Source organism: Oncorhynchus tshawytscha, linkage group LG18, assembly GCF_018296145.1.
Source record: "Oncorhynchus tshawytscha isolate Ot180627B linkage group LG18, Otsh_v2.0, whole genome shotgun sequence".
Taxonomy (NCBI): domain Eukaryota; kingdom Metazoa; phylum Chordata; class Actinopteri; order Salmoniformes; family Salmonidae; genus Oncorhynchus; species Oncorhynchus tshawytscha.
In genome coordinates, this window is record NC_056446.1 from 10,432,034 (window position 1) to 10,458,082 (window position 26,049).

Consider the following 26,049-nt stretch of genomic DNA (forward strand, 5'->3'; position numbering starts at 1 on the left):
GCTTTCCTCTAGAATTGTGCCTGTGCTTAGCTCCATTCCATTTCTTTTTTATCCGGAAATACTCCACAGTCCTTAACGATTGCAAGCATACCCATAACATGATGCAGTCACCACCATGTTTTAAAATATGTAGAGTGGTACTCAGTAATGTGTTCTATTGGATATACCCTAGACATAACAGTTTGTTTTCAGGACAAAACGTGAATGGCTTTGCAAATTATTTTATTACTTTAGTGCCTTGTTGCAAACAGGATGGATGTTTTTGAATATTTTTATATTTTCACTCTGTCAGTCAGGTTAGTATTGTGGAGTAACTACAATGTTGTTGATCCATCCTCAGTTTTCTCCTACCCCCCATTGAACTCTGTAGCTGTTTTAAAGTCACGATTGGCCTCATGGTGAAATCTCTGAGCGGTTTCCTTCCTCTCTGGCAACTGAGTTGGGAAGGACGCCTGTATCTTTGTAGTGACTGGGTGTACTGATACAACATCCAAAGTTTAATTAATAACTTCACCATGCTCAAAGGAATATTCAATGTCTATTTTTTTACCCATCTACCAATAGGTGCTCTTCTTTTTCGAGGCATTGGAAAAGCTCCCTGGTCTCTGTGGTCGAATCTCTGTTGGAAATTCACTGCTTGATTTAGGACCTTACATATACTTGTATGTGTGGGGTACAGAGTTGAGGTAGTTATTACTTAAATCATGTTAACACTATTATTTCACAGAGAGTGAGTCCATGCAACTTAAATGTGACTTGTTAAGCACATTTTTACTCCTGAACTTCTTTAGGCTTGTCATAATAAAGGGGTTGAATACTTATTGACTCAAGACATTTTCGTTTTCCATTTGTACTTAATATGTGAACATTTCGAAAAACATAATTCCACTTTGATATTATGTGGTATTGAGTGTAGGCCAGTGACAAAAAAAATCTACATTTAATCCATTTTAATTGCAGGCTGTAACACAGCAAAATGTGTAAAAGGTCAAAGGGTGTGAATACTTTCTGATTGCTGTTCAGCTCGTTACAGTGGTTGCATTATGCATATTTGGCATGCATGTATTTTGGTCTTTGCCACTCTTTTTCTCTGAAGAATTATGTCAATAGTTTATTGGTCCACACTATTTCTTATTTGCCTATAAACAAATGCAACATTTCTTTCATTATAGCCATAATATCAGCAAGAAGGTGTTTGGGTGTTGTTTTATTCACTACATGTATATTGTTTTACATATTCATTAAAATTGATTACAAATGATCTGCACTAATATGTTTCCATTCAAATTTAAAATATGAAACTTTTGTTGTGCTGCGAGGTGACTACTTCTTTATTTAAATGAAAGTATAGGTTTATACCCTTTAAACTGGTAGAATCTTGTTTCAATTTTCTTTCTTTCTTTCTTTTATTGAGAACATTTCTGCGTTTGCTTTTTTGATTGAATGTTTGTGAGGATAATGATCTCATCGTTCAGTCAGAGGACTTGATCAAGACAAGGCTCGTGCAAGGCAAGGTGTCACTGAAAATAGTATAGACTACAGTGCATATCCACACCTGCATGTACATAACATCTTTTTTTGATAAGAATTTGATATAGGCAGCCTGCTGTATTTATTGCACATAGATCATAAAAAGACACCTGGTTTTGTGATTTAATAATCATTTGGTGGGTGATAATATTTGTCCTATTTCATACATGTAGACTTACAACCCAGCTAGCACATAATGTTGTGAGAACCATAGAGCTTGGTGAGAGTGTGGTGGTCCTATAGTTATTTTGCATACAACCTTCCCACAACTTTGTGGGAATGGTGCAGAATAGTAACTTGGCTTTGGGACATTCTCAGCATATTTAAGGAACTTGAAAAAAAACAACACTGTTAATACTTCCAACAGAACATTTCCTAAAAGTTCAAACACGGTTACATTTCATTTAAATTTTGGGAATGTTTTGGGAATGTTCTCCAACTGGTTTGACATTGGGAATGTTCTCAAATAGTTAAGAAACAACGTTCTTCTGTGGGAATTTCAGTACTTCAGCATAACGTTTCCTACTGGCTTCTTCATAGTTCTATTTAAAGTCATGTTCTCAAATTGTTCCAAGACTGTTAAAACCTCTTAAGGATCTGTCCCTTTTTTCAATTTTCACCTAAAATTACATACCCAAATCTAACTGCCTGTAGCTCAGGCCCTGAAGCAAGGATATGCATTTTCTTGGCACCATTTGAAAATAAACACTTTGAAGTTTACGGAATCCCTGGCCGTGTCCTCAGAGCATGCGCAGACCAGCTCATTGGTGTGTTTACAGGCATATTCAATCTCTCCCACATGCTTCAAGATGGCCACCATTGTTCCTGTACCCAAGAAGGCAAAGGTAACTGAACTTAATGACTATCGCCCCGTAGCACTCACCTCTGTCATCATGAAGTGCTTTGAGAGACTAGTCAAGGATCATATCACCTCTACCTTACCTGCCACCCTAGACCCATTTCAATTGTATTACCGCCCGAATATATCCACAGAAGATGGAATAGCCATCACTCTGCACACTGCCCTATCACATCTAGACAAGAGGAATACCTATGTAAGAATGCTGTTTATTGTCTATAGCTCAGCATTCAACACCATAGTACCCCCCCCCCAAGCTCATCATTAAGCTTGAGTCCCTGGGTCCTGTACTTCCTGGGTGCAACTGGGTCCTGGACTTCCTGACGGGCCGCCCCCAGGTGGTGAAGGTAGGAAAAATCACCTCCACTTTGCTGATCCTCAACACTGGGGCCCCACAAGGGTGTGTGCTCAGCCCCCTCCTGTACTCCCTGTTCACCCATGACTGCGTGGCCAACCACCCGAGCCACTGCCTGTTCCCCCCCCTATCATCCAAAAGGCAAGCGTCAGTACAGGTGCATCAAAGCTGACCGAGATACTTAAAAACAGCTTCTATCTCAAGGCCAACAGGACTGTTAAAGGACTGTCACTAGCACATCGCTAGCACATTAGAGCCTGCTGTCTATAGGCACAGACTAGAAATCACTGGTCACTTTAATAATGTTTACATATCTGGCATTACTCATCTCATATGTATATACTGTATTCTATACTATTCTACGGTATCTTAGTCACTTAATAATGTTTACATATCTTGCATTACTCATATCATATGTATGTACTGTATTATATACTATTCTCCTGTCCGTTCCACTCTGACGTCGCTTGTCCATATGTATATAGTCATAATTCATTCCTACTTAGATTTGTGTGTATTGGGAATATGTTGTGTAATTTGTTAGATATTACTGCACTGTCGGAGCTAGAGGCACAAGCATTTCGCTACACCCGCATAACATCTGCCAATCACGTGTATGTGACCAATAAAATTTGATTTGATTTGAAGACATCAAAACGATCAGTTGTGTTGTGACAAGTTAAGGGGGTATACAGAAGATAGCCCTATTCGGTAAAAGACCATGTCCATATAATGGCAAGAACAGCTCAAATAAGCAAAGGGAAACAACAGTTCATCATGAAGGTCAGTCAGTACGGAACATTTCAAGAATTTCGAAAGTTTCTTCAAGTGCAGTTGCAAAAACTATGATCTATGATGAAACTGTCTCTCATGAGGACCGCCACAGGAAAGAAAGACCCAGAGTGACCTCTGTTGCACAGGATCACTTCATTAGAGTTACCAGCTTCAGAAAATGCAGCCCAAAATAAATGCAGACACATCTCAACATTAACTGTTCAGAAGAGACTGTGTGAATCAGGCCTTCATGGTCGAATTCCTCCAAAGAAACCGCTACTAAAGGACACCATTAAGAAGAGACTTACTTGGGCCAAGAAACACGAGCAATGGACATTAGACCGGTCGAAATCTGTCCTTTGATCTGATGGTTCCAAATTTGAGATGTTGTCTTTGTGAGACGCGGCGTAGGTGAACGGATGATCTCCGCATGTGTGGTTCCCACCATGAAGCATTGAGGAGGAGGTGTGATGTTGTAGGGGTGCTTTACTGGTGACACTGTCTGTGATTTATTTAGGTTCAAGGCACACTTAACCAGCATGGCTACCACAGCATTCTGCAGCGATACGCCATCCCTTCTGGTTTGCGCTTAGTGGGACTATCATTTGTTTTTCAACAGGACAATGACCCAACACACCTCCAAGCTTTGTAAGGGATATTTGACCAAGAAAGAGAGTGATGGAGTGCTGCATCAGATGACCTGGCCTCAACAATCACCTGACCTCAACCCAATTGAGATGGTTTGGGATGAGTTGGACCGCAGAGTGAAGGAAAAACAGCCAACAGGTACTCAGCATATGTGGGAGCTCCTTCAAGACTGTTGGAAAAGCATTCCTCATGAAGCTGGTTGAGAGAATGCCAAGAGTGTGCAAAGCTGTCATCAAGGCAAAGGGTGGCTACTTTGAAGAATTTAAAACATTTTATATTTGTTTAACACTTTTTTGGTTACTACATGATTCCATATGTGTTATTTCATAGTTTTGATGTCGTCACTATAATTCTAAAATGTAGAAAATAGTACAAATAAAGAAAAACCCTTGAATGGGTAGGTGTGTCCAAACTTTTGACTGGTACTGTATATGTTTCGTTCTCAGCATCAACAAAAAAGGCCCAGTACAGTCAAAATTCAGTTTTTCAGTTTTTTATATCATATTTTACAACAGCTAATGGAACTAACACTGTAAAAGTGTGAAAACATGGATCAGTGTTATCTCTTGATAGTTTCGGTGGAAAATACAATCTACACAGGACCTTCTTATCAGAAGGTTTGCATGGGTGGGAGTTTTGGCTTTCCATGGTGACATCACCATGCATTCAACTGGTTAATAGACCAATAACAAAGAGAGTTCCAAACTTTTCTGCCAATAACATAGTTTTCAGTTTTCCCCTCCCTCCCCACTCAGACCACTCCGAGACACTACTAGTAGAATTCTTGCTTGAGAATAGTTTTTTGCTATAAAGCTACTTTTGTCCATTTCAATGGAAATCTATTACAGGAAGGTACCTAATTTTTCACCCAGAATTGATTTGTTATTGATATAAAAATGGTTGCGTTGAGATTTTAGGTGCGTTCAGGTGTGTTGGCCCTGCCCAATAATTGGCTAGACCTGGTCTTAATTAGTTCTTATTTCCTTTGAAATGGGTTCTGTTTGAATAGACTAGAAGGAATAGCTTTGTATTGCGTTAAAAAAAACTTGCATGCTAGCTCCATCCTGGTGGCGCAGTGGATTAACTCCATGATGGCGAACAGAAGATGATAGTTTTGAATCTCACTGTCACAATAATAAATACATGTGTTTTCATGATTATTGCCTAAGGAAATTAATTTCCATATGTCCTATTCGTGCTTCGAGTTTTAAAAACAAGTTAACCCAGCAGTGTTATAAAGAATCTTATTGAAACATTCAGTGAAAGTTTTAAGGAAGTTATTTGGATAACTCAAAATCATTTCAGTTCTTAAAACTTTCAAGGAACCAGAGTAAAACATTCTCAGAACCTCTCTGCAAACTAGAAATAAACATTCCCAGAACAGGCAACATTTTCACCTCTGTTCTTAGAACGTTTAAAAAACGTTCAGTTTTACTGGTGAGGAAAAGTATGACTTCGTTTCCACAACCAATAACAGACGTTCTCACAACTTCCAAGGAACCAAATGTTCTAGCTTGGTAGGGTGTATTATAAGCATGTGTCCTTTGGAAATGTGTTTTAATGACACTGCTAACTTATTTTGGGTTAACTTTTTTGAACTCCAAGCACAGATAGAGTGTCTCAGGGAGAGTTGCAATTTGCAAAAAACACATTTCCAATTCATGCATATACAGTAATACACACTTCCCAGCTAGCACATTTGCTTCCTTGGAAGTTGTTGGAACATATGTTACGGTTGTGGGAATGAAACCATCTGTTTCCGGACTGGTAAAACGGATTTTTTAAAACTCTGTTCCTTGAATGTTTTCCTGGGAGGTTTTATTAAAGCTCTGAGAAAGGAAATTATAAGTTATTTTGAGTTTTTTGAATAACATCCTTAATACTTTCACTGAATGTTTCAATAGCAAACCTGGAACAATTAAGATTATGTGTCTTGCTTAAGGGCACATCAACAGATTTTTCCACCTCCATCTGGGATTGGCCAATTTGAACTAGTGGCCTTTTGTTTACAGGCCCAACGCTACACCACTAGACTGCCTGCCAAGCACATGTGACTTGGTTGTAGTGTTCTGTAAATCGATATGCTGATCACAGTTGAGAGCACATCCATGTCCTTGGCTTGATCTGATATGGGTTTGGAGATGAGGTGTGATGCATTCAGTAGCGAAATGTAGCTTCTGCAAGATATTCATTTTTCAAGTATATTTTCTCAAGAAAACATTTCAATAATATTGACAATTCCACATAAATATCCTACACTAATTTGCATGCAGTCTACAAAACGAAAGACAGTCAATGTTTCCTTTCTGGATATTCTGTTGTTAGATGTGAGCTCCATCTCATGTTTTCCCTGTTGCATTAGCCTGTCTGTGGGGCCCCTGGCTGGATCACCCTGCTGCCAGGACTTGGCTGTGCAGTTCTCTGCATCCTCCAGATGAGGCTGTGCACATCATAGAATTACATGTATATAGAACACAGTCATTTATATGTTCTCTATGGTGCCCATGCTATGGTTGTTAAGACTCTACGGGACAGTTTCCCGGACATAGATTAAGCCTATTCCTGGACTAAGAATAACAAGCACTTTTAATAGAGAGTCTCCATTGAGAATTATTTTTTATTCTGCATTAAAGTTAAGTTACCATGTTCCTACAGGGCCAGTTACCTGTACACAGACTAGGCCTAGCCTTAGACTAAGTGTAAATTATAGCTGCCCAGACACTTCAGCCTTGTTAATCTCACAACTTGTTAAATTCTCTTTTGTAGATGTCAGTTATATCCATATGCACAATAAGCCCACATGAGTGTTACGCCTATTTATATTATTGGGTGGCCATGTTGTTCTCTCATATAGTAACATCTGACCGTTAAAGAGCCTGTAAGTAACCATTCAAGTCCCAATCTTGAAAGTCGTCACTGAAGAATAGTTCTTACACTGACATGAATAACATACATAATTACGCTGTAATGGGAAGAAAAGGGATGGACATTTAAGTCTGTCATTACAGAATCATTTTGCATACTGCTGGATCCTCACTTAGATACACACTCCTTATGAACCAGTGTAGGTGGCACCTATTTTTCTGCAACGGTAGTTATTCTATCAGTACGATGACCTTAGCTGGTCCCTGTGCACTACTACGTACAACACAAAAGCACATGTGTTTTGGGTGGAACTGCGTAAACCACAGAAGAGTTCATTTATATAAATAAAAAAGGTTTTAAAAAAAGAAAATCATAATAATGGAGGTCTGACTTTTGACATGACTCTTTATTAAGTTCCCTGACAAGAAAAATAAATTATATTCTATTCTATTCTCAAGAGCAGCAGTTTTGCAGTCTCTCCAGTCCCGCAGAACTGCATGGTGGCCATTGTGCATTATATCAACACTTACTGTAAGAGACAGCTGGTTAGCGGTGAGTATAGTAAAGCCCTATCCTACTCTATAGGCCAGAGACAATGCACTCTCATACTCAGTTGACCGCAATTCCTGGAAATGTATATTTATAGATGATGCAAAAATACTTGAGGAAAATATATATAGTATCAGTAGGACTGTTAGTATGTATGTATTGTAGTTGTAGAGTTGCTCAAAAGAAGAAAGGCATCCCACTAAGGGGGAATTGGGGGGGGCTGAGAAGTCAGTGAATTCTAGAGTGAAATCAATTCATATCCATTGATAATCTCTGTTTGTTCGGATTCAAATTCACGTCATTTGGAACTTGGCACCTTCACAAATGTGTTTTGTTCCTTTTCCAGTCTATGTGCTCTTGTCATTCATGGTCGTGAGAACCTGAGTGCAGTCTCAAATCTGGTGGATATGGAAGAGTGAAGTGATGATGCTGTTGCCGTGCATGCGGGATGTATAGGACAGGTTCTTTAACAGTGGTCAAACAAGCTCCTCTCTTGTCTTGTATGAACCTCTCTATCCTGAGGCCAAAGCTGTCAAACTTGCTGTTAGATTGTCATCGTTCAATAAACAATATTTGCTGGTCTGCATTATTGCAGGGATATTTCACATACTGTCTGTGTGAATTGAACTTGTTTTTTCACAATCTGAAGGCAATTTACTGCAGTCTTTCGCTTCAGACCTTTGACTGCTGTGCAGTCCTCTTGAGAGCAAACCGTTTTCTTCCTGTTGATGAACGCCTCTAACCTCTGTTGTCAGCTTGATTACTGATGCAAAGGCGCCACCATCTGGACAAACATGTACATTACAGTCCTTATCCAGCAGCGTGACCTATTGTTTTGGATTGAACACGCTATTGGAGGCTCATTTGCATAACTTTATGCTTCGCAGACGTGGCAGGTTGAACTGCAGGTGCAGTGTTCGTATTTCAAGCGTGCTGACTTTTATTATGCCTGACACATCTCCTATTGATGGCACTTGTGTTGTCACCAATTTGGTCACTTTATCAGTGACCTCATATACTTTTCATCTCATGTCATCTTTAAATTAGTGATTGAAATGTTGACATGTAGAACATGTTCTAGTCTAGTTAAATGATGTCATCTGCTAACTCAAATGGAACACAGTTTGATGGGGAATACTACTAGTAGATGTAAGCCAGTGTCAGTGAGTGCCAGTAGGTGACACTCTTAGCGAAGAAGTACTTCTGAGAGCAATGATGAGATTGGTTGAGGCTTTTTGTGTGGGTGTGTGTGTGTGCGTGTGTTTACCTGTGTATGCTTACTCCTCCCTCGTGCCGCCACTTACCAATGTTGTGGTAACAGTGTGACAGCTCCACCTAGGTGCTATGCACTCTGGCACCACTTCATACTGGTTCTCTTCTCTCAATATTCTGTCTGGGCTGATTTCATTTTAAAACAGGGATCTGCCTGCATAAAGAATGATTAGTAAAGAATGATTCCCCTTGCGCTAAGAATTATTTATGTGATTATTTATGCCTCACAATTCTCTATGTAGCCTATTGCAAATCGATTCTGTAATAGGGTGGAACTAAGGGTTTTTGTAATGCATTTGGAATACTATGGTACTAAAGTATTTTAAATATGTCCAGGAAGTAAACTTTTTGCATGATTAATCTGCTTACAACTGCTTACAACTCCTTAACAAATCTTCTTAGGGATAGGGGGCAGTATTTTCACGTCTAGATGAAAAGCGTGCCCAACATAAACTGCCTGTTACTCAGGCGCAGAAGCTAGGATATGCATATAATTGGTATATTTGGATAGAAAACACTCTAAAGTTTCTAGAACTGTTAAAATAATGTATGTGAGTATAACAGAACTGATTTGGCAGGTGAAACTCCAAGGACAAACCATCCAGGGAGAACATTTTTTAGGTCATAATATTTCCCATTGGTTTTCTATTGAAAGCCCTATTTAAGAGGAACCTGGTTGCAGTTCCTATGGCTTCCACTAGATGTCAACAGTCTTTAGAAATTGGTTGATGTTTTTCTTTTGAGAAATGAAGAAGTACAACTGTTCTTTGTGAGTGTCAAGCCAAGTGGACTCTACTGTTTGGTGCGCGTGAACTGGAACGCGCTTCACGTTGTTTTTATCCGATATTGAACACAGTATATCACGTCTTAAATTGTATCGATTATTTACGTTTTAGGATACCTTAGGTTGGAATAGGAACATTGTTTGAAGTGTTTGGATCACGTTTACAGGTAACTTATTAGATACATTGTAGGTATGTTGGGCGAGTTGAAACTGGTGTATTTCTGAATCAAACGTGCCAAATAAATTGACATTTTGGGGATATAAAGAAGGACATTATCGAACAAAAGGACCATTTGTGATGTTTCTGGGACATTTTGCAGTGCCAACATAAGAAGATCTTCAAAGGTAAAGCATTTATTATATCGTTATTTCTGACTTTTGTGTCGCCACCTGCCTGGTTGAAAAATAATTTTCATGTATTTGTATGCTTGGGCGCTGTCCTCAGATAATCGCATGGTCTGCTTTTGCCGTTAAAGCGTTTTTAAAATCTGACACTGCGGCTGGATTAACAAGAAGTTAAGCTTTATTTTGATGTATTACACTTATATTTTCGGTTATCTTGAATATTGATATTTCTGTCGTTTGAATTTGGCACTCTGCAATTTCACTGGATGTTGTCAAATCGATCCCGATAAAGGGATTGGCGCACGAAGGGATCACTAACAGGTTTTAATGTCAGAATATATCTGATATATAATTTAGCTGTTGAATCTATACAGTATTGCATAAAGAAATAGCAGAATCATCACAATATAGTTTTTTCCCCTTGCCCTAAGAATTATGTTTATTGTGTGTCCAATGTCCAGAATTGTTGGGGTGCTCGGACCCTAAAGGTTAGAATAAACCAACACCGCGCTATCTGAGAACCTGCTGGGAATGGACATGTGGGATGTTTCTTTGTTTGCTCCTTTAAGAAAGCAGAGAAGCTTCTGCTTGGCCATGTCATGATTTCTCTCTCTTGGACTGAGCCCAATTGATTATGCTGAAAATGGATCCGTACTTGCCAAATTCAAGTAGCATCATGATGTTAGAATACGTGGACAACTACAAATACTTAGGTGTCTGGTTAGACTGTAAACTCTCCTTGCAGACCCATATCAAACATCTCCAATCCAAAGTTAAATCTAGAATTGGCTTCCTATTTCGCAACAAAGCATCCTTCACTCATGCTGCCAAACATACCCTTGTAAAACTGACCATCCTACCAATCCTCGACTTTGGCGATGTCATTTACAAAATAGCCTCCAATACCCTACTCAACAAATTGGATGCAGTCTATCACAGTGCAATCCGTTTTGTCACCAAAGCCCCATATACTACCCACCATTGCGACCTGTACGCTCTCGTTGGCTGGCCCTCGCTTCATACTCGTCGCCAAACCCACTGGCTCCATGTCATCTACAAGACCCTGCTAGGTAAAGTCCCCCTTATCTCAGCTCGCTGGTCACCATAGCATCTCCCACCTGTAGCACACGCTCCAGCAGGTATATCTCTCTAGTCACCCCCAAAACCAATTCTTTCTTTGGCCGCCTCTCCTTCCAGTTCTCTGCTGCCAATGACTGGAACGAACTACAAAAATCTCTGAAACTGGAAACACTTATCTCCCTCACTAGCTTTAAGCACCAACTGTCAGAGCAGCTCACAGATTACTGCACCTGTACATAGCCCACCTATAATTTAGCCCAAACAACTACCTCTTTCCCAACTGTATTTAATTTTAATTTAATTTATTTATTTTGCTCCTTTGCACCCCATTATTTTTATTTCTACTTTGCACATTCTTCCATTGCAAAACTACCATTCCAGTGTTTTACTTGCTATATTGTATTTACTTTGCCACCATGGCCTTTTTTGCCTTTACCTCCCTTCTCACCTCATTTGCTCACATTGTATATAGACTTGTTTATACTGTATTATTGACTGTATGTTTGTTTTACTCCATGTGTAACTCTGTGTCGTTGTATCTGTCGAACTGCTTTGCTTTATCTTGGCCAGGTCGCAATTGTAAATGAGAACTTGTTCTCAACTTGCCTACCTGGTTAAATAAAGGTAAAATAAAATAAAATAAAAAAATGTGTTGATAATAACGACAAATAAAGGTTCACAATCTGGCAAACATTGCCTTTGGGCTACAAAGCTTTGGGCTACAAAGTGTGCTTTAATAAGCCATTAATCAATCGTATATCAATTACAGAAACGTCATATTTGTCCAGAAATAAAGCAGCTACATTTGAAGGAATGACCCTTCATGGAGTGATTATATCTCAAGAAGCAGGCAATCAGAACGTGCATGGGCACAATGAGAGGTGATTCGACTCTTTAGGCCATATAGGCAGCAGTGTGTACCATAGAGATTGTAATTCTATGAGGTGTACACTGTGAGAGAGTAAACATGTAAATATCAGTGAAGTGGTCTTGTAAGCGATAGCCTCTCGCCCTGTCTAAATGTGTTTGAGAACAGCTTTACTGGTCAAACAAATACGCAAGTGCTACCAAAGTAATAATACAATAATAATAATAATGTGTGTGTGTGTGTGTGTGTGTGTGTGTGTGTGTGTGTGTGTGTGTGTGTGTGCGTGTGTGTGTGTGTGCGTGTGTGCGTGTGCGTGTGCGCGTGTGCGTGTGTGTGTGTGTGTGTGTGTGTGTGTGTGTGTGTGTGTGTGTGTGTGTGTGTGTGTGTGTGTGTGTGTGTGTGTGTGTGTGTGTGTGCGTGTGTGTGAGGTAGAGGCTGCTGGGGTCAGAGATGAATGAAGAGATAGTTCATTGAAAGCAGTTGAACACCATGACAACCAGGAGGAACCACGGATTTATTCCAAACAGTTACGGCGCATTGTAAGGGGGGCGTCAATCATCTATTATCTTGCCCCCGAAATAAATGCTAAATCTCAGCCTGCACAAAAACTTCCAAAAGAAGCAGGACATTTGTCTACATTTCCTTCATTGTCCGCAGCTTAGCAATCGGTTTGTACATGTGTTTGCTTAGTACGACCACCCAGGACGCCCGGAGGATTCGCTGAGAACGAGAATCATTGTCACCCACATCACATACTAGATGAGGGCATTGGAGCATAGAGAAGGGGAGAATAAAAACATCTAAAAAAGAAATAATATGAACATGATAATCAGCGTCTTATGTTGACCCAAAGAGCTTATCATTCGATTTCCCACGTGAATTAAACACGACCAATTGCTGCAATAAAATAATTGTTATTGTTATAAAGAAATTGTAAGCTAATATTCCCAAGGGATATACTTGTATTACATTGTGTTGCAATGGACATGCCAGGTGATGCATGGACGGATGGAGGCTGCGCTGCAACCTGGTCTCAGAGCATTTCATATGATTCTTTAAATTCATCTGAGACAATCCATTTTGTATGAAATGTTGTGTTTCATATGGTATGTAATTACTTTAGCGTTATACGTCCACCCATCCACCCTGACCAACGACCCTACTTTTTTTGCCTTTAAGTTATCATCTGTCTTATGTAAAACTACCAAACGTAACATATCATACTAATTTGAGTGTGGCGGATTTCCGTTTGCAATGTTACGTCTAATCTATATGTAGGGCCTATGCGCTACTTGAGTTAAGCCTGAACCAAAATATTGACTTAAATGGATTTCATGATTTAGCCTACCCATATTACACCCCCAAAATTCACATTTCGATCTTTAGGGTTATAAAATACATCTCAAAATGATGTTTTTGCTCTTAAATAAATATTATTTGTATGACGCTTTGAAGCAATATATTTTAATGGTTTGTATGGAAATTACATGCACAAATGTCCCTCCCCATCTCGGTGATTAACTGTCCCATAATACCAGTCATCACATTTCTGAAGAACCAATGACAGAGATTCGGATGTCCCCAAACCCGAGCATTTCACACCCACAGTCTTCATCCACTTGACTCCAAGGACCCGCCTACACACGTTGTCTTTCTCCGTTATTCCGATTCATTTTCCATTGCAGATTCAGTGTTTCAACGAAACGTATATGGACCAATCCGTCTGGCGATAGCTTCCTTTATGCCAGTGCTCCTAGCCATGCTTTATCCATGAGCCTCTCCTCTCCACCAATTCCTGCGCTCCTCCATAATCAGCACATTGGAGTCCTCTCTACGAGCCAACGGTGAACTACTGCATGCCGATTAAGTCTCCGTTTAGCTTAACCCAAAGGACACAACCCTAAACCTCTTAAAACCTCATCTATAAATACTGTACTCTTATTCAGTTATACTGGTTCAGAACAGTAGCAGGGGGTAAAAACGAACTCTTGTTTACAGTGCGCGCCACATACTTTCTCACGCCATGTCGTTCAGCAACACAAAGACGGGCTTCTCTGTAAAGGACATTCTGGATCTTCCTGACACCAATGGAGGTTCTGAAACGGAGGAGACTGAAGATGAGAACGAGGTGGAAACGACTGAGAATTTGACGCAAAATCCATCTTCTGAAAACACTGGAAATGTGCCCTACAAGAGCCTTTTGTGTGATGGTGGTGGTAATCCCTACTCAAGATGGCTTGCCTCCTCCAGCACCATCCAATATTCATGTGAGTAGCTTAAAAAAGTTAGTTTCGTAAACATCGAGGTATAGAACTCATTGATTTGCCTAATTCCTAGTCATACCTCATCCCTTAAGTTATAGGCCTATGTCATTATTAAAAACATTTGCATTCATGTTTTGGTTTGTTATGCAAAACGTCACGATTTAATTTATTTAATTTAAACATGTATTGTTTTAACTTATTAGGTTACCATTAAAGTATTAGTCTATCCATGTCCAATCAGAATTTATAAAATTATCCGTTCGTAATGCCATTTTAATTAGCCTATCTATGCGTAGAGCCTGATCAAAATATTTAAATTGTTGTCACCAATAGGCCATTGTTTTCGATTATTAGTAGTCTCTTCAATATTTTTTATATTCAACAAATTGCTATACGATGAAGATTTGTTTTTAGAAATTAATGTATCCCCCATTTCATAGCGTTTGTTGTCAACCCTAGTTGATTACCAGATCCACTTTGTTTCCTTCCAAACAGTGCATAGTTTGTCAGTTGATTCTCGAAACGAACCGAAATATCCAGAGCTGTCCGCCGACGAATCCCAAGATATCGATGGGGACGCCACAGGTGACAGCAGCGACTCGGGAAAGAAGAGGAAAAGGAGAGTGCTGTTTTCCAAAGCTCAAACCTACGAACTTGAGCGACGATTCCGACAACAGAGATATCTCTCGGCGCCTGAGAGGGAGCGCCTTGCAAATGCACTGCTACTGACACCGACTCAGGTGAAGATCTGGTTCCAGAATCACCGGTATAAAATGAAGAGAGCACGCGCTGAGAAGGGTATGGAGATGGTTCATCTCGTGTCCCCAAGACGGGTGGCCATTCCGGTTTTGGTTCGGGATGGAAAGCCATGTGACACTAACAAAACTCAGGATCTCGAGGCCTCATTCAGTGCTGGAATACCTCTGTCGGCGTATAGCGCCTATTCTCTCCATCACATGCATATGCGCTCTCACTACAGCCCCGACGCCATCTCACAGCTGCCCAGTGTGCATCATATGGCGCAAATGTACCAATGGACTTGGTAGACGATGGATACTCAAAATAACTTTGATTCAACAAAAATACGATCTGAAGAAAGGGATTGAAATTGTATCGATATTATGATCTCTATTTTACCCATATCAGAGCTAATTATTCTGTGGCCCATGGGGTCTGGACAATGTTAGGGTTCTTGAAATTCCGTTCTTTTTATAATGTTTCCCAAATGAATGTTATAAAGGAATGTTATTTCTGTTGTAAAGTGCGCAAAATGCTCATATTATGAATTAATTTATGTTTTTGGGTGGACTCTTGAATATTTATGACCGTGAATAAACCTCTGTCAGTTTGATGTGGTTATTATTCCTTTATTAACCTACATTAAATTACTTTTATACCGGCCCAGTAAGGGGAATCGAACAGAACCTCGGATATAAATGTTTCGTTATTCGTAAAAATCGCTACATACATACATGCCATTATGCACAGAACTAGATGAAAAAGAGTTCCCTTTTTAAAGTAGAAGATCGTGCAAAACCGGTTTAATGACTTCCTGTATCTAATTCGGTTCAGGGTTTACGTTGGATCACAAAGCAAAAATGGAAACAAATAACTCTGAAGAGAATATCTTGCAAACACAGTCTGTACAATTTCGTTCATATCGAAAGTAAAAAGGTATTTTTCGAGTTATGCAAAGGCCTACAACAAATATATATATATGTTTTGTGATGTTTTCCTTACATTTCCTAATTGAAAAGCATGCATGGCTTATTACAGCACTCCAAATGACCAATTAAGCAAGAACAAAAATATATTCTCAGTTCTCAATAACAATATTTGCTAAAACATCAAATTATTTATAGTCAATATAAACCAATTTTAAAAAAATGTCTCACTCTGTTTTTCACAGAGCAGCATTGCTTATCAATTCACAAAGAAACCCCAAATATAGAATTGAGTGCAGCTGTGGATCTTTAGGGGTTTGCACATGCAGAATAGAACAGAGAGGGGATGTTGTGGCAGTGGTGGATGGAGAGCTGTGGACGTTTTTGTTCCTCTTCAGCTGTCAGTTGGGTCAGCTCATCTCAGAGTAAGGATGAGGAGTAAGTATCTCTGGGGTTTTGTAAAGGCTGTCACTTGGCTCTTTTGTGACCCTTGTTGGACACGTTGTATCCCATATGGGCAGCTGGCCTCGTGAAGGGGATCGCTAATAAAACTCAACTTGTTCTGCTTTCAAACATGCCATTGTTTCCTCCCAATGGGGAAAAAAATCATTACAAATTCATGCGGTATCCTTTCTGAGCAAAGACACCCCATTCACATATTATAACAGGGAGGTCTTATCCTAACGTTTTTCTGTGCAACCCCTCACGCGTTCTCTCTATTTCTCACTCTATTTCGCCCCGCTCTATTTCTCATACTCTCTCTAAATATTTGAAACCAGTTTTACAAATACTTTGCTCAAAAAAATATCTGTACTCACTCTAGTCATCTAAAACACGGGTCAGTGGACACCTGTACTCACCATGTACTTAAGCAAATGTTGAAGTGATAAATAATAAATGATAGCGTATAAACTATAACGTTAATCGCATTCCTTATTGGGTCAATCAGCAACTGAGCGTCAAACAACTTTCTCACCACAAGATGGCAGTATATACCTTGATGAAGAAGGATCTGTATTATACTGGACAGACCATAACTGCTCCCAGTTCCAAAATCACAAATGGTTTATAATTTAAGCAGTTTATAACTTGTTTATTCTGCATTGAGCATTTTAGACAAATGTTTTTTAATGTTCAGTTAGTGTTACAAGGCAGGTGTATGTATTTAATCAACGAGATGATTTGAATAGAAAATGTGTCATATCTATTTAAATCCATTTATGTTTAGAGGTTAAGAAGAGGTTTGAATATGAATTGATTAGTTGCATATACAAATAATGGTTAAACTAGGGTGTCTCTGTCAAAAGCTAATTTTGCTGAACAATCACCTTATTCAGACCAGGGCAGGCAGCAAGGGCACGTGGGACAGCAGTAAAGTGAGTGGTTTGTCCACAGAGCGGAGCAGTTGGGCAACGACAGTTCTTGGATGAGGACAAGAACGTTCTCGGATGAGGACAAGAACGTTCTCATTTACTAGCGATATTGTAACCAACTTGCTTCTATCACTTTCTAGCACATCCGGCTGGTTTACGGAGCAGTTTACAGAGTGGTTAGCTGCTCCCGAGTGGTTTCAGCGTCAGGTGTCACTACCGTCCCTGGTTCGAATCCAGGCTGTATCACATCCGGCCGTGATTGGCAGTCGCATAGTGCGGTGCACAATTGGCCCAGTTTTGGCTGGGTTTGGCTGCGGTAGGCTGTCATTGTAAATAAGAATGTGTTATTGGCTGACTTGCCTAGTTAAATAAAGGTTTTTAAAAAACAAGCCAGCTAGCTTTGTGGCCATGGACTGTGCACCTTCCATTGTTTAGCTAAGTAGCTAGCTGGTTGATGTTTTCCTTTGGAAACCAGGGCAGATGAAGGAAACATTCCACAAATGCTGTTTGCGTTGATATCTATACTGAATGACCTCATGGGCACCTTTAACTTTTTCACTTAATTTAAGGAGGAAATTCACCTGAACATGTTTTGTGCAACTTATTTACATTTAAGGAACTTTAAGGGAGAAGATAAGGGGAAAATGTACCTGTGGTGTTTCATGCAACTGGGCCCTGATCCTCTGGAAGGAGCATTATGAGTCATCATCCAACCCCTCCTGGACAATGGCTACACCCCCATGTTTACTCAGTGCCCTCTCCACCTCTGTCATACCCACAGCATGGTGGCGCTCTGGAAGTCTTGTCTACTCGTCTAAGCGTGGCCTCGCTTGGCTGCTTGTCGCCCACACACTCTCAAGAGCTCTTCACTAGGGATCCGACCGACGCCGCAGTCCAAGCACACAGCCAAACTGGGGGTGGGTGTCCCAAACGACCTCTATAGTGCACTATTTTTTGACCAGGGCCCATAGGGAATGGTGTGTCATTTGGGACATACCCTGGGTAGAATGCATGTGTACGCTACTTGGCTTCTCAACCACAGCTGTCCTGGGGGTAACGTGATGCGAAAGTGACAATGTCTGTGGTAAACAAAACCAAAAAAAGTATGCATTTTGACTATTGTATGGAGCGAGATATTGTGGCGTAGTCTTGACCTCGGACCTGAGCGATGGAGGGATTGTATAATATAATGTTTACATACCCTACATTACTCCTCTCAGATGTATATGTATATACTGTACTCTATATCATCTACTGCATCTTTATGTAATACATGTATCACTAGCCACTTTAAACTATGCCACTTTGTTTTACATACCCTACACTACTCATCTCATATGTATATACTGTACTCGATACCATCTACTGCATCTTGCCTATGCCGTTCTGTACCATCACTCATTCATATCTTTATGTACATATTCTTTATCCCTTTACACTTGTGTGTATAAGGTAGTAGTTTTGGAATTGTTAGGTTAGATTACTCGTTGGTTATTACTGCATTGTCGGAACTCGAAGCACAAGCATTTCGCTACACTCGCATTAACATCTGCTAACCCTGTGTATGTGACTAATACATTTGATTTGATTTGATTGTGCAAGGGGGGGAGCAGCTGAACTCAATAACACAACCTAACAGAGCCAGGCTTTTATTGTGGATTAAATATACCCAGATGTAGGACCCCTTGTTCATCATGTTCAACACAAAATGTTCTCTTAAAGTATTTTCTTTTTCTTTTTTTGACATGGCGTAGGGAAATATATCCTGTTAAATACATGATGCAACAGAACTCAATGACGTTGGATCAATTTTGTTGTTGTTTGCATGCACTGAAAATCTACTTTGTTCATAGATTCCATAGATTCGTCTGTGTTGTGTGTTATGGTGTCCATCGGGACACACTGGGAGAGTACTGAGGGTCAGAGTTCGACGATCACTCTTCCCCATCCCCCACCCCGGCTATAGTGTGAGTCTTTAACGGCAGCCCCATCTTCCCCTGGCTGGGAGATGGAAGCTGGGCTGGCCAGGACAGGAGCCAGGTGGTCTGGATCCCTCCTGTGAGTGGCTTGAGTGGCTGCCTTTCCAAGAGCCCCGGGAGCACAGCTGCTTGTCCCATTGCTCTTCACAAGAGCAGGGGATTAAATGGAGAAGAGAGAGAATGAGGGACAGAGAGAGAGAGAGAGAGAAAGTATAAGAAGTAGAAATTGAAAAACTGGAAATCTAAGGGAGAGGGTAAATAGTAGGCCAATGCCACACAGACGTGAACCAGGTTTGTGAGAATGGATGGGTTTCACAAAATAGCATTTTCGAAATTTGAGTTGAAATATGAATTCAAATAGGAACATAACATAAATTTTCACCTCAGCTCAATTGTGGTATGAGCACCCTTTACCTGGTATAAAAGGTTTTCTTATAGTGAGGAAGTAACTGCAGAAAAACCTGGGCCAAATGTACTAGTTTTCCTACAGCTTCAATGCTAGGAACTCTAATGATAATACGTAAGGAGTCACACAAGGGACAACACATAGAGGGGAATGGCCCTGACAACAACAACAAAAAGGATCTTAGGATGCAATTAACCACATAGAGGTCAGAGTCTATTTGCCAAGGGTTCTATTGGGAGATCCTCCATATAACATAAGAACTAAAATCATTACAGCCTATAGACATCATGAGTGTTAATGATGTCTCTCACAGGAGGGATAAACTGTCGGGAACTGTTCTGCCAGGTGGGTGGAAATCCACTGTAACTGTCTTTTCACACCATAATGACGGTGTCTCCTTAACACAAAAGAGAACACACAACGTGATTAGTCTCATAATATCAATGCCTCATTTCAAATACTGCATTTTTCCTGAGGGCAATCTTCTTCAGTTATCTGGGACAGGGATATGGGTGATTTAGATGAAAATGCAATCACTCTCCTGAGTGTTTATGTGGTTGGCTAAATGAATTGTGACGTGCACTTCTAAAGAATTGGCCAGAGAAAATCAATTTAATTGAGATACCAACACTGCAAAGTGCCACTTATCTTTATACTCGCTGTTGGACACTTTGTGGCTGTGCTTTTTATTACAGTGTATTAGATCAAGCGGCAGAAAGTCATATTACACCTGAATAACCTGACTGAAATAGTGATAATATCTATCATATTACATATTACATTATATTCAACATGATAGAATTATTATATCATCAGCATATAAAGTTGTACTATGCTCATAATGCATTTATAAGGTATATTCTTCAAGAATCAATGGGTATATCCTACCCTGAACAAAAATATAAACACAACATGTAAAGTATTGATCCCATGTTTCATGAGCTGAAATAAAAAAAGCACAAAAAGCTTATTTCTCACTAATTTTGTGCACAAATTTGTTTATATCGTTGTTAGTGAGCATTTCTCCTTTGCCAAGATAATCCATCCACCTGACAGGTGTGGCATATCAAGAAGCTGATTAAACAGCATAGCCATTGCACAGGTGCACCTTGTGTTGGGGACAATAAAAGGCCACTCTAAAATGTGCAGTTTTGTCACACAACACAGATGTCTAAAGTTTTGACGGAGCGTGCAATTGGCATGCTGACTGCAGGAATGTACACCAGTGCTGTTGCCAGAGAATATGAATGTGCATTCCCCTACCATAAGCTGCCTCCAACATCATTCTTATGCCCTACAAGGCCCACCCATGCCTGCACCCCTGCCCAGTCACGTGGAATCCATAGATTAGGGCCTAATTAATTTATTTCAATTGACTGATTTCTTTATATGAAACGTAACTCAGTAAAATCTTTGAAATTGTTGCATGTTGCTTTTATATTTATGTTCAGTGCACATATCATTACCACAGAACAGAAGTACATCTTACAGACTGTTCTCATGCTCCTCACAGTACGCTATGGGCTACGGCTCAGCTGTGTGAGGCTGTAGTGTACAGCCGTCACATTACACCCTGCATCTGCAAACTCTAAATTGGCCAGAATGATACAATGACTCACATCAAAGGCACAATCACAGTTCATTTGAAGTGCATGCACAATGCACCAGGGCAAGGATCAGCCATGTCCAGCGAAGTGGTCTTCTTCCCAGAATACAAACATCTTCCTTGTTCTTGGTGGATGTCTTTGCATATTCATGCCTTTCCAAGTGGCCCTTTAATTATAGACTGCAGATTCATATTCATTGGATCTTTGTTTTGTACAGATGTTTTCTAGCCACATGTGCAGGAATACGAATGGGTAAATATTTCACCACAGTAGCTCTCAATTTGTTTTGGCAATAGGGGAAAGAATCACAATAGAACATGTTTATACAGTATATACACACATATACGTTTATATTTGTTATAATATAAACCATTTATTGGCTTAACAAGGACATTGAAGAAGGTGGTATAGAATGCATTAAATATCCACATTCCCTATCAAACCAGTATTGATGCTTTGCCTCAAGGTTTCAAAAAATGTAAAAAGACTAAACATAGGCTATCAAAAGAGCTGTTGTACATTTGTGCTGGGATGTCTGGTATCCAGCATCTAGGAGAGAGATAAATGGAGAAATACCCAGAACTGGAAGAAAAGGGTCTATACATATCTAAATGGGTCTATACATATTGATGTGTGTGCTCTTTAGGTGATTGGACCTGATATTGATTTGTGTGTCATAGAAACACCTGAGAAAGATGGCCTTGTGATAGGCTATATAGCTACAGTATAGGCGTATATAGGCTATAGGCCTATCGTCATCATTATCGTCATTGCTACAACTCGTCTAACAGCTTACTAGGCTATTTGGTGATTGCTGGTGCAATTCAAGTACAATATCCTATAACATAAATTTTTCTTGAGATCACAGGTGGACCAGATGGATGACATTGTTTTATATGGATGAATAACAAATGGGTCGTTCCACTATTCCTGTGCCTTTTGAGAAGTGTAACTTGGTAAAAAAAAAAAAAAAACATATCTGCAGTAAGTGACTTTTAAGTGCTAAATAAAGTAACTGGGTTGACCGTCACAAGTTAAGGTTAAGTTTAGGCATTAACTCAGACTTCTTAAGGTTAGAGTTAAGGTTTGGGATAGGCTTAAAACAAAAATATAAACAAATAAAAATAAACTACTATCGCTGGATTCCAAGTCCGTCATCCCCGATCCACAACTCCCTAGAAAAAAACGAAACCTACTTGAAGGTAACAGTGCTCATTGTTGCCCCTAGTGGACGGTTTCCATGACATCTCCCGACGTCCTCAGACATGTATAGACGTCTAACACTGATTTGTTTCACGGGTAACCTGTCTGGCCATAAAAATAGTAGAACTAGCTCACCGCTTTTACGCGATGATTTCACTATTAGATGTGCAATTTCTCTTTGATTTGTTTTAGTTTTATTAGGCCTAGATTCAATCAGATCAAGCGTTAACCTGCGATAGCACACACCCAGCATAGCGGATGTTTGGCGATGTCAGCGGTGGAACTGTGCTGGAGCCATCAAATCAGTGAGCAGCTGCTCTAGCGATCATTCTCGCTAAACCACACCTGCCCCACTCCTGTTAGACTTTCAGAACAGAGTGTATGCTATAGAAAATTACGCTCAAATTGTAAAATCATTCAACAAAATAATGAGGATTTCTTTAATCCTAATCAAGCTGTAGATGACTTCTCACATTCCAGTGTTCAAACTTGGAAACAAGGCTGCATGAGATTTATCTTAATGCGACTCAGTGCAGCCAATGGCAATCTCCGCTTGTGGGATTTGACAGCTCTAATGCAGTTCCACCTCCAACATCAACAATGCGGATATCGGCTAAAGCGGATATTATTGAAAACTAGAGTTTAGTTCACGTTACATGGTTGACCTTAAAATGCGGGACATACTTAAATGAACCACTAATAAAATTAAATAGCCGAAATAATAATCTTCAGAAATGTATTTATTTTACCTTTATTTAACTAGGCAAGTCAGTTAAGAACAAATTCTTATTTTCAATGACGGCCTAAGAACAGTGGGTTAAATGTCTGTTCAGGGGAAGAACGACAGATTTGTACCTTGTCAGCTCGGGGATTATGAACTTGCAACCTTCTGGTTACTAGTGCAACACTCTAACCACTAGGCTACCCTGCCGCCCCAAGTGACTTAGTCAAAGCAACAAAATAACTAGGGCTTTACAATGATGGGGAAACTTTACAATGTGGGGATTAAATGAATTCAAATCTTCCTAGAAGTGACACAGGGTTGACGGAGGGCACTTTAGCAAACCTTTGTTCATATAACAAATCTGAAGAATTAAAATGCCCTGTGGTCTATATTAAAAAGGACTTCAGTTAATATAAAAGGTTTCTAAAATAAAATATTGGTGCATGGTTTCTACTTAAAATTTCAAAAGGGACGCAAAAGGCACTCTTTTCGAGGAACAGACCCAAATAACCGAATAGAAGAACGTGTCAGTCGCTTCCAAGATTTGTAATAACGACAATAAAACAAAGGACATGATAATCTAAGGGGGGTTAAACCCGTTTACAAAAAGATTATGGCATTCGACCAATTCCACTTCCAAAATATTATTATTTTTACATAAAAAAAAGAGAGTTAAAACGCACAAAGAACATTTGCTTAGAACGGTAAAGTTTCCGTTTTGTTAATTGTTAATGCACGACATTTCTTGGTGGAGGTGTACATATAAATAGTTATATTTATTATGATAGAATAAAGACCTTCCAACTATCTAAAGTATTAAGCCTATGTACGATAATTGATATGATCACATCGGCTGCTGATATCATCAAATCGCACTTTTAATAAATACACTTTAAATCCACACTTGGTCCAATGCTAAAGCCCCCGTCCCCCTTATAAGCATCATTTAATGTATAATATAAGAAACATGAATTAAAATACAAATAATACTGGAGTGGATGAGAGGGTCTTGACTGAGGAGGCTTGGCACACACGTTTATCACTTCATCTATGCTACTCATGAAAGAAGATTAAACAGTTTGGTGCAATAATCTGAAATTCACATTGGCGAAATCTAAATACAATAAAGCAATCAATTAAAGCCGCCCATGGGCCGAAAGCTTGAGAAAATGCTGCTATCTACTTCTAATAATACGTCTATACTATTATTATTTGCTACAGTAGGATAGTAGTAATTATGCTGTCAGCACTTTATATAGTGAGTATACAGCCTATACAATTTTCTGGAAAAGATGGCACACAGTAGGCATCAATGGTGTCTATAATACAACTTTTTCATTCGCAATGCTTAAAATGCTCTTTACAAGTTACCGAAGTGCTTCCATTATATCAATAAAAAATATGACAGGTTTGTGAAATAATATATTAATATGTCATAAGCTAAAACAATTCTCTATTATCCATCATTCGTTGGTGACAGGCTTGTCTACATTTGATTCCAAAGCAATGACTATGACGTTTCATTTTGCCATGATGTTTCTTCCGAATGTCAACATTTTGATTAGTAGACTATACTTAATTCACCACTGTATCAACTAAATTCATATTCCAATTCTTGATTTATTTATTTAATTTAATTTACCACTGCCCTCTCCAGACCACCAACGCGATTTTTCTCGTGCATGCTCAAAAAGCTATTTTGATAGGGTTTATAGGCTAGCCTACCTCCAAGTTATAGCAACCGTGCACCTGCCGTGCAACATTAATATGTAAATGTAACTTCTCTTTTGAAACATATTGTCATTATTTTCAATTTTGTTAGACAGTGTCATCGGCAAACATAGCCTAGGCCCTCCGTTGAGCAAATACCCACAGCTTTTGGTGTAATTGAAATGAACTAATCGTTCATAAGACATTGCCCAAACAAAGAGAGCAGGCCTACAGGTTGATTGTAGTCATGGGGGGGGGGGGCTTTTCCATCGTCCGGTGCACATGGAATGATGTTGCAACACGATTCGATGCCTTTGGTTGCTTGCCGCACTGGCGCGTAGCTTAATACAGCTGCCATTTGTCTTGCGAAGAGCTGGGATTCCACTTCTGTAAGTGTTTCGCCTGAGAAAGGAATATACCACAATTGTCCAACATTCTGAAACGGTCGAACAGTGTTTGCTACAAAAATACTCCAGTGAATAATTTCCATCCATCTTGTTTCTTTCTTGTTGCCCTCACCGTGACATGAAAGTTGAGATCATAGCTTTTCATTTTGTTGAATTGGGTTAACAAGCACGGACTCCACACAAGCTCATTTGCTTCACTTACATCTCCGGTGCATTAGCAGGAACGGTTCAGGACCCGGGCCCTCACTCTAAACGCAGAACCCCTTTACTGACCTCTCCAAATCTCTCTCATGTTATTGAGCCAGTGGTGGCGGAATGCATCAAGTGCCCCATTGACAGCAAATATGCCATCCCTCTACTCCAAGACGTTCGGGATCTTTTCAAATATAACCTCAAAAGAGTTGCTTGCGTTTTTTTGTATATTATCTCAAAATGTTCGATATGCAAGTAGGCTGTGCGTTTATGGGGGGTTAGAGAGGTGATGCAAAATTACAGAGCTAGTAAATAGCACAACGTTAACACAATTCAAAGATCATTCCGAATTCACACTATAGTTAGTTACTGAAGGCTACAGTCACCTCAAGAGAATCGGTCCTTGCTGGAAAGTCCAAACACAGGCCTCTATCATTGAGGGTCATTGTTCTGATTAGTGCTCGAGTGTCTCCTATCTTCTTTCCCAATCAAAATGTATTTTTTGCTTTGTGCTATATTAATTACGGTGCAAATGTTGATCTGATTACAAGTGATACTGAATTTACTAGCTAGTGGAAAACAGTATGTAGT

At 39.6% G+C, this 26,049-nt stretch overlaps 1 protein-coding gene across 1 annotated transcript; it reads left to right on the forward strand.

Annotated features, from left to right (window-relative positions):
- Positions 1-13,952: 13,952 nt before the first annotated feature.
- LOC112217317 (homeobox protein Nkx-2.2a-like) lies at positions 13,953-15,544 on the forward strand. The gene is made up of 2 exons (XM_042300498.1): positions 13,953-14,057; positions 14,634-15,544. The coding sequence occupies exons 1-2, from the start codon at positions 13,953-13,955 to the stop codon at positions 15,237-15,239; spliced, it is 711 nt and encodes a 236-aa protein (XP_042156432.1). The 3' UTR covers positions 15,240-15,544.
- Positions 15,545-26,049: the final 10,505 nt, after the last annotated feature.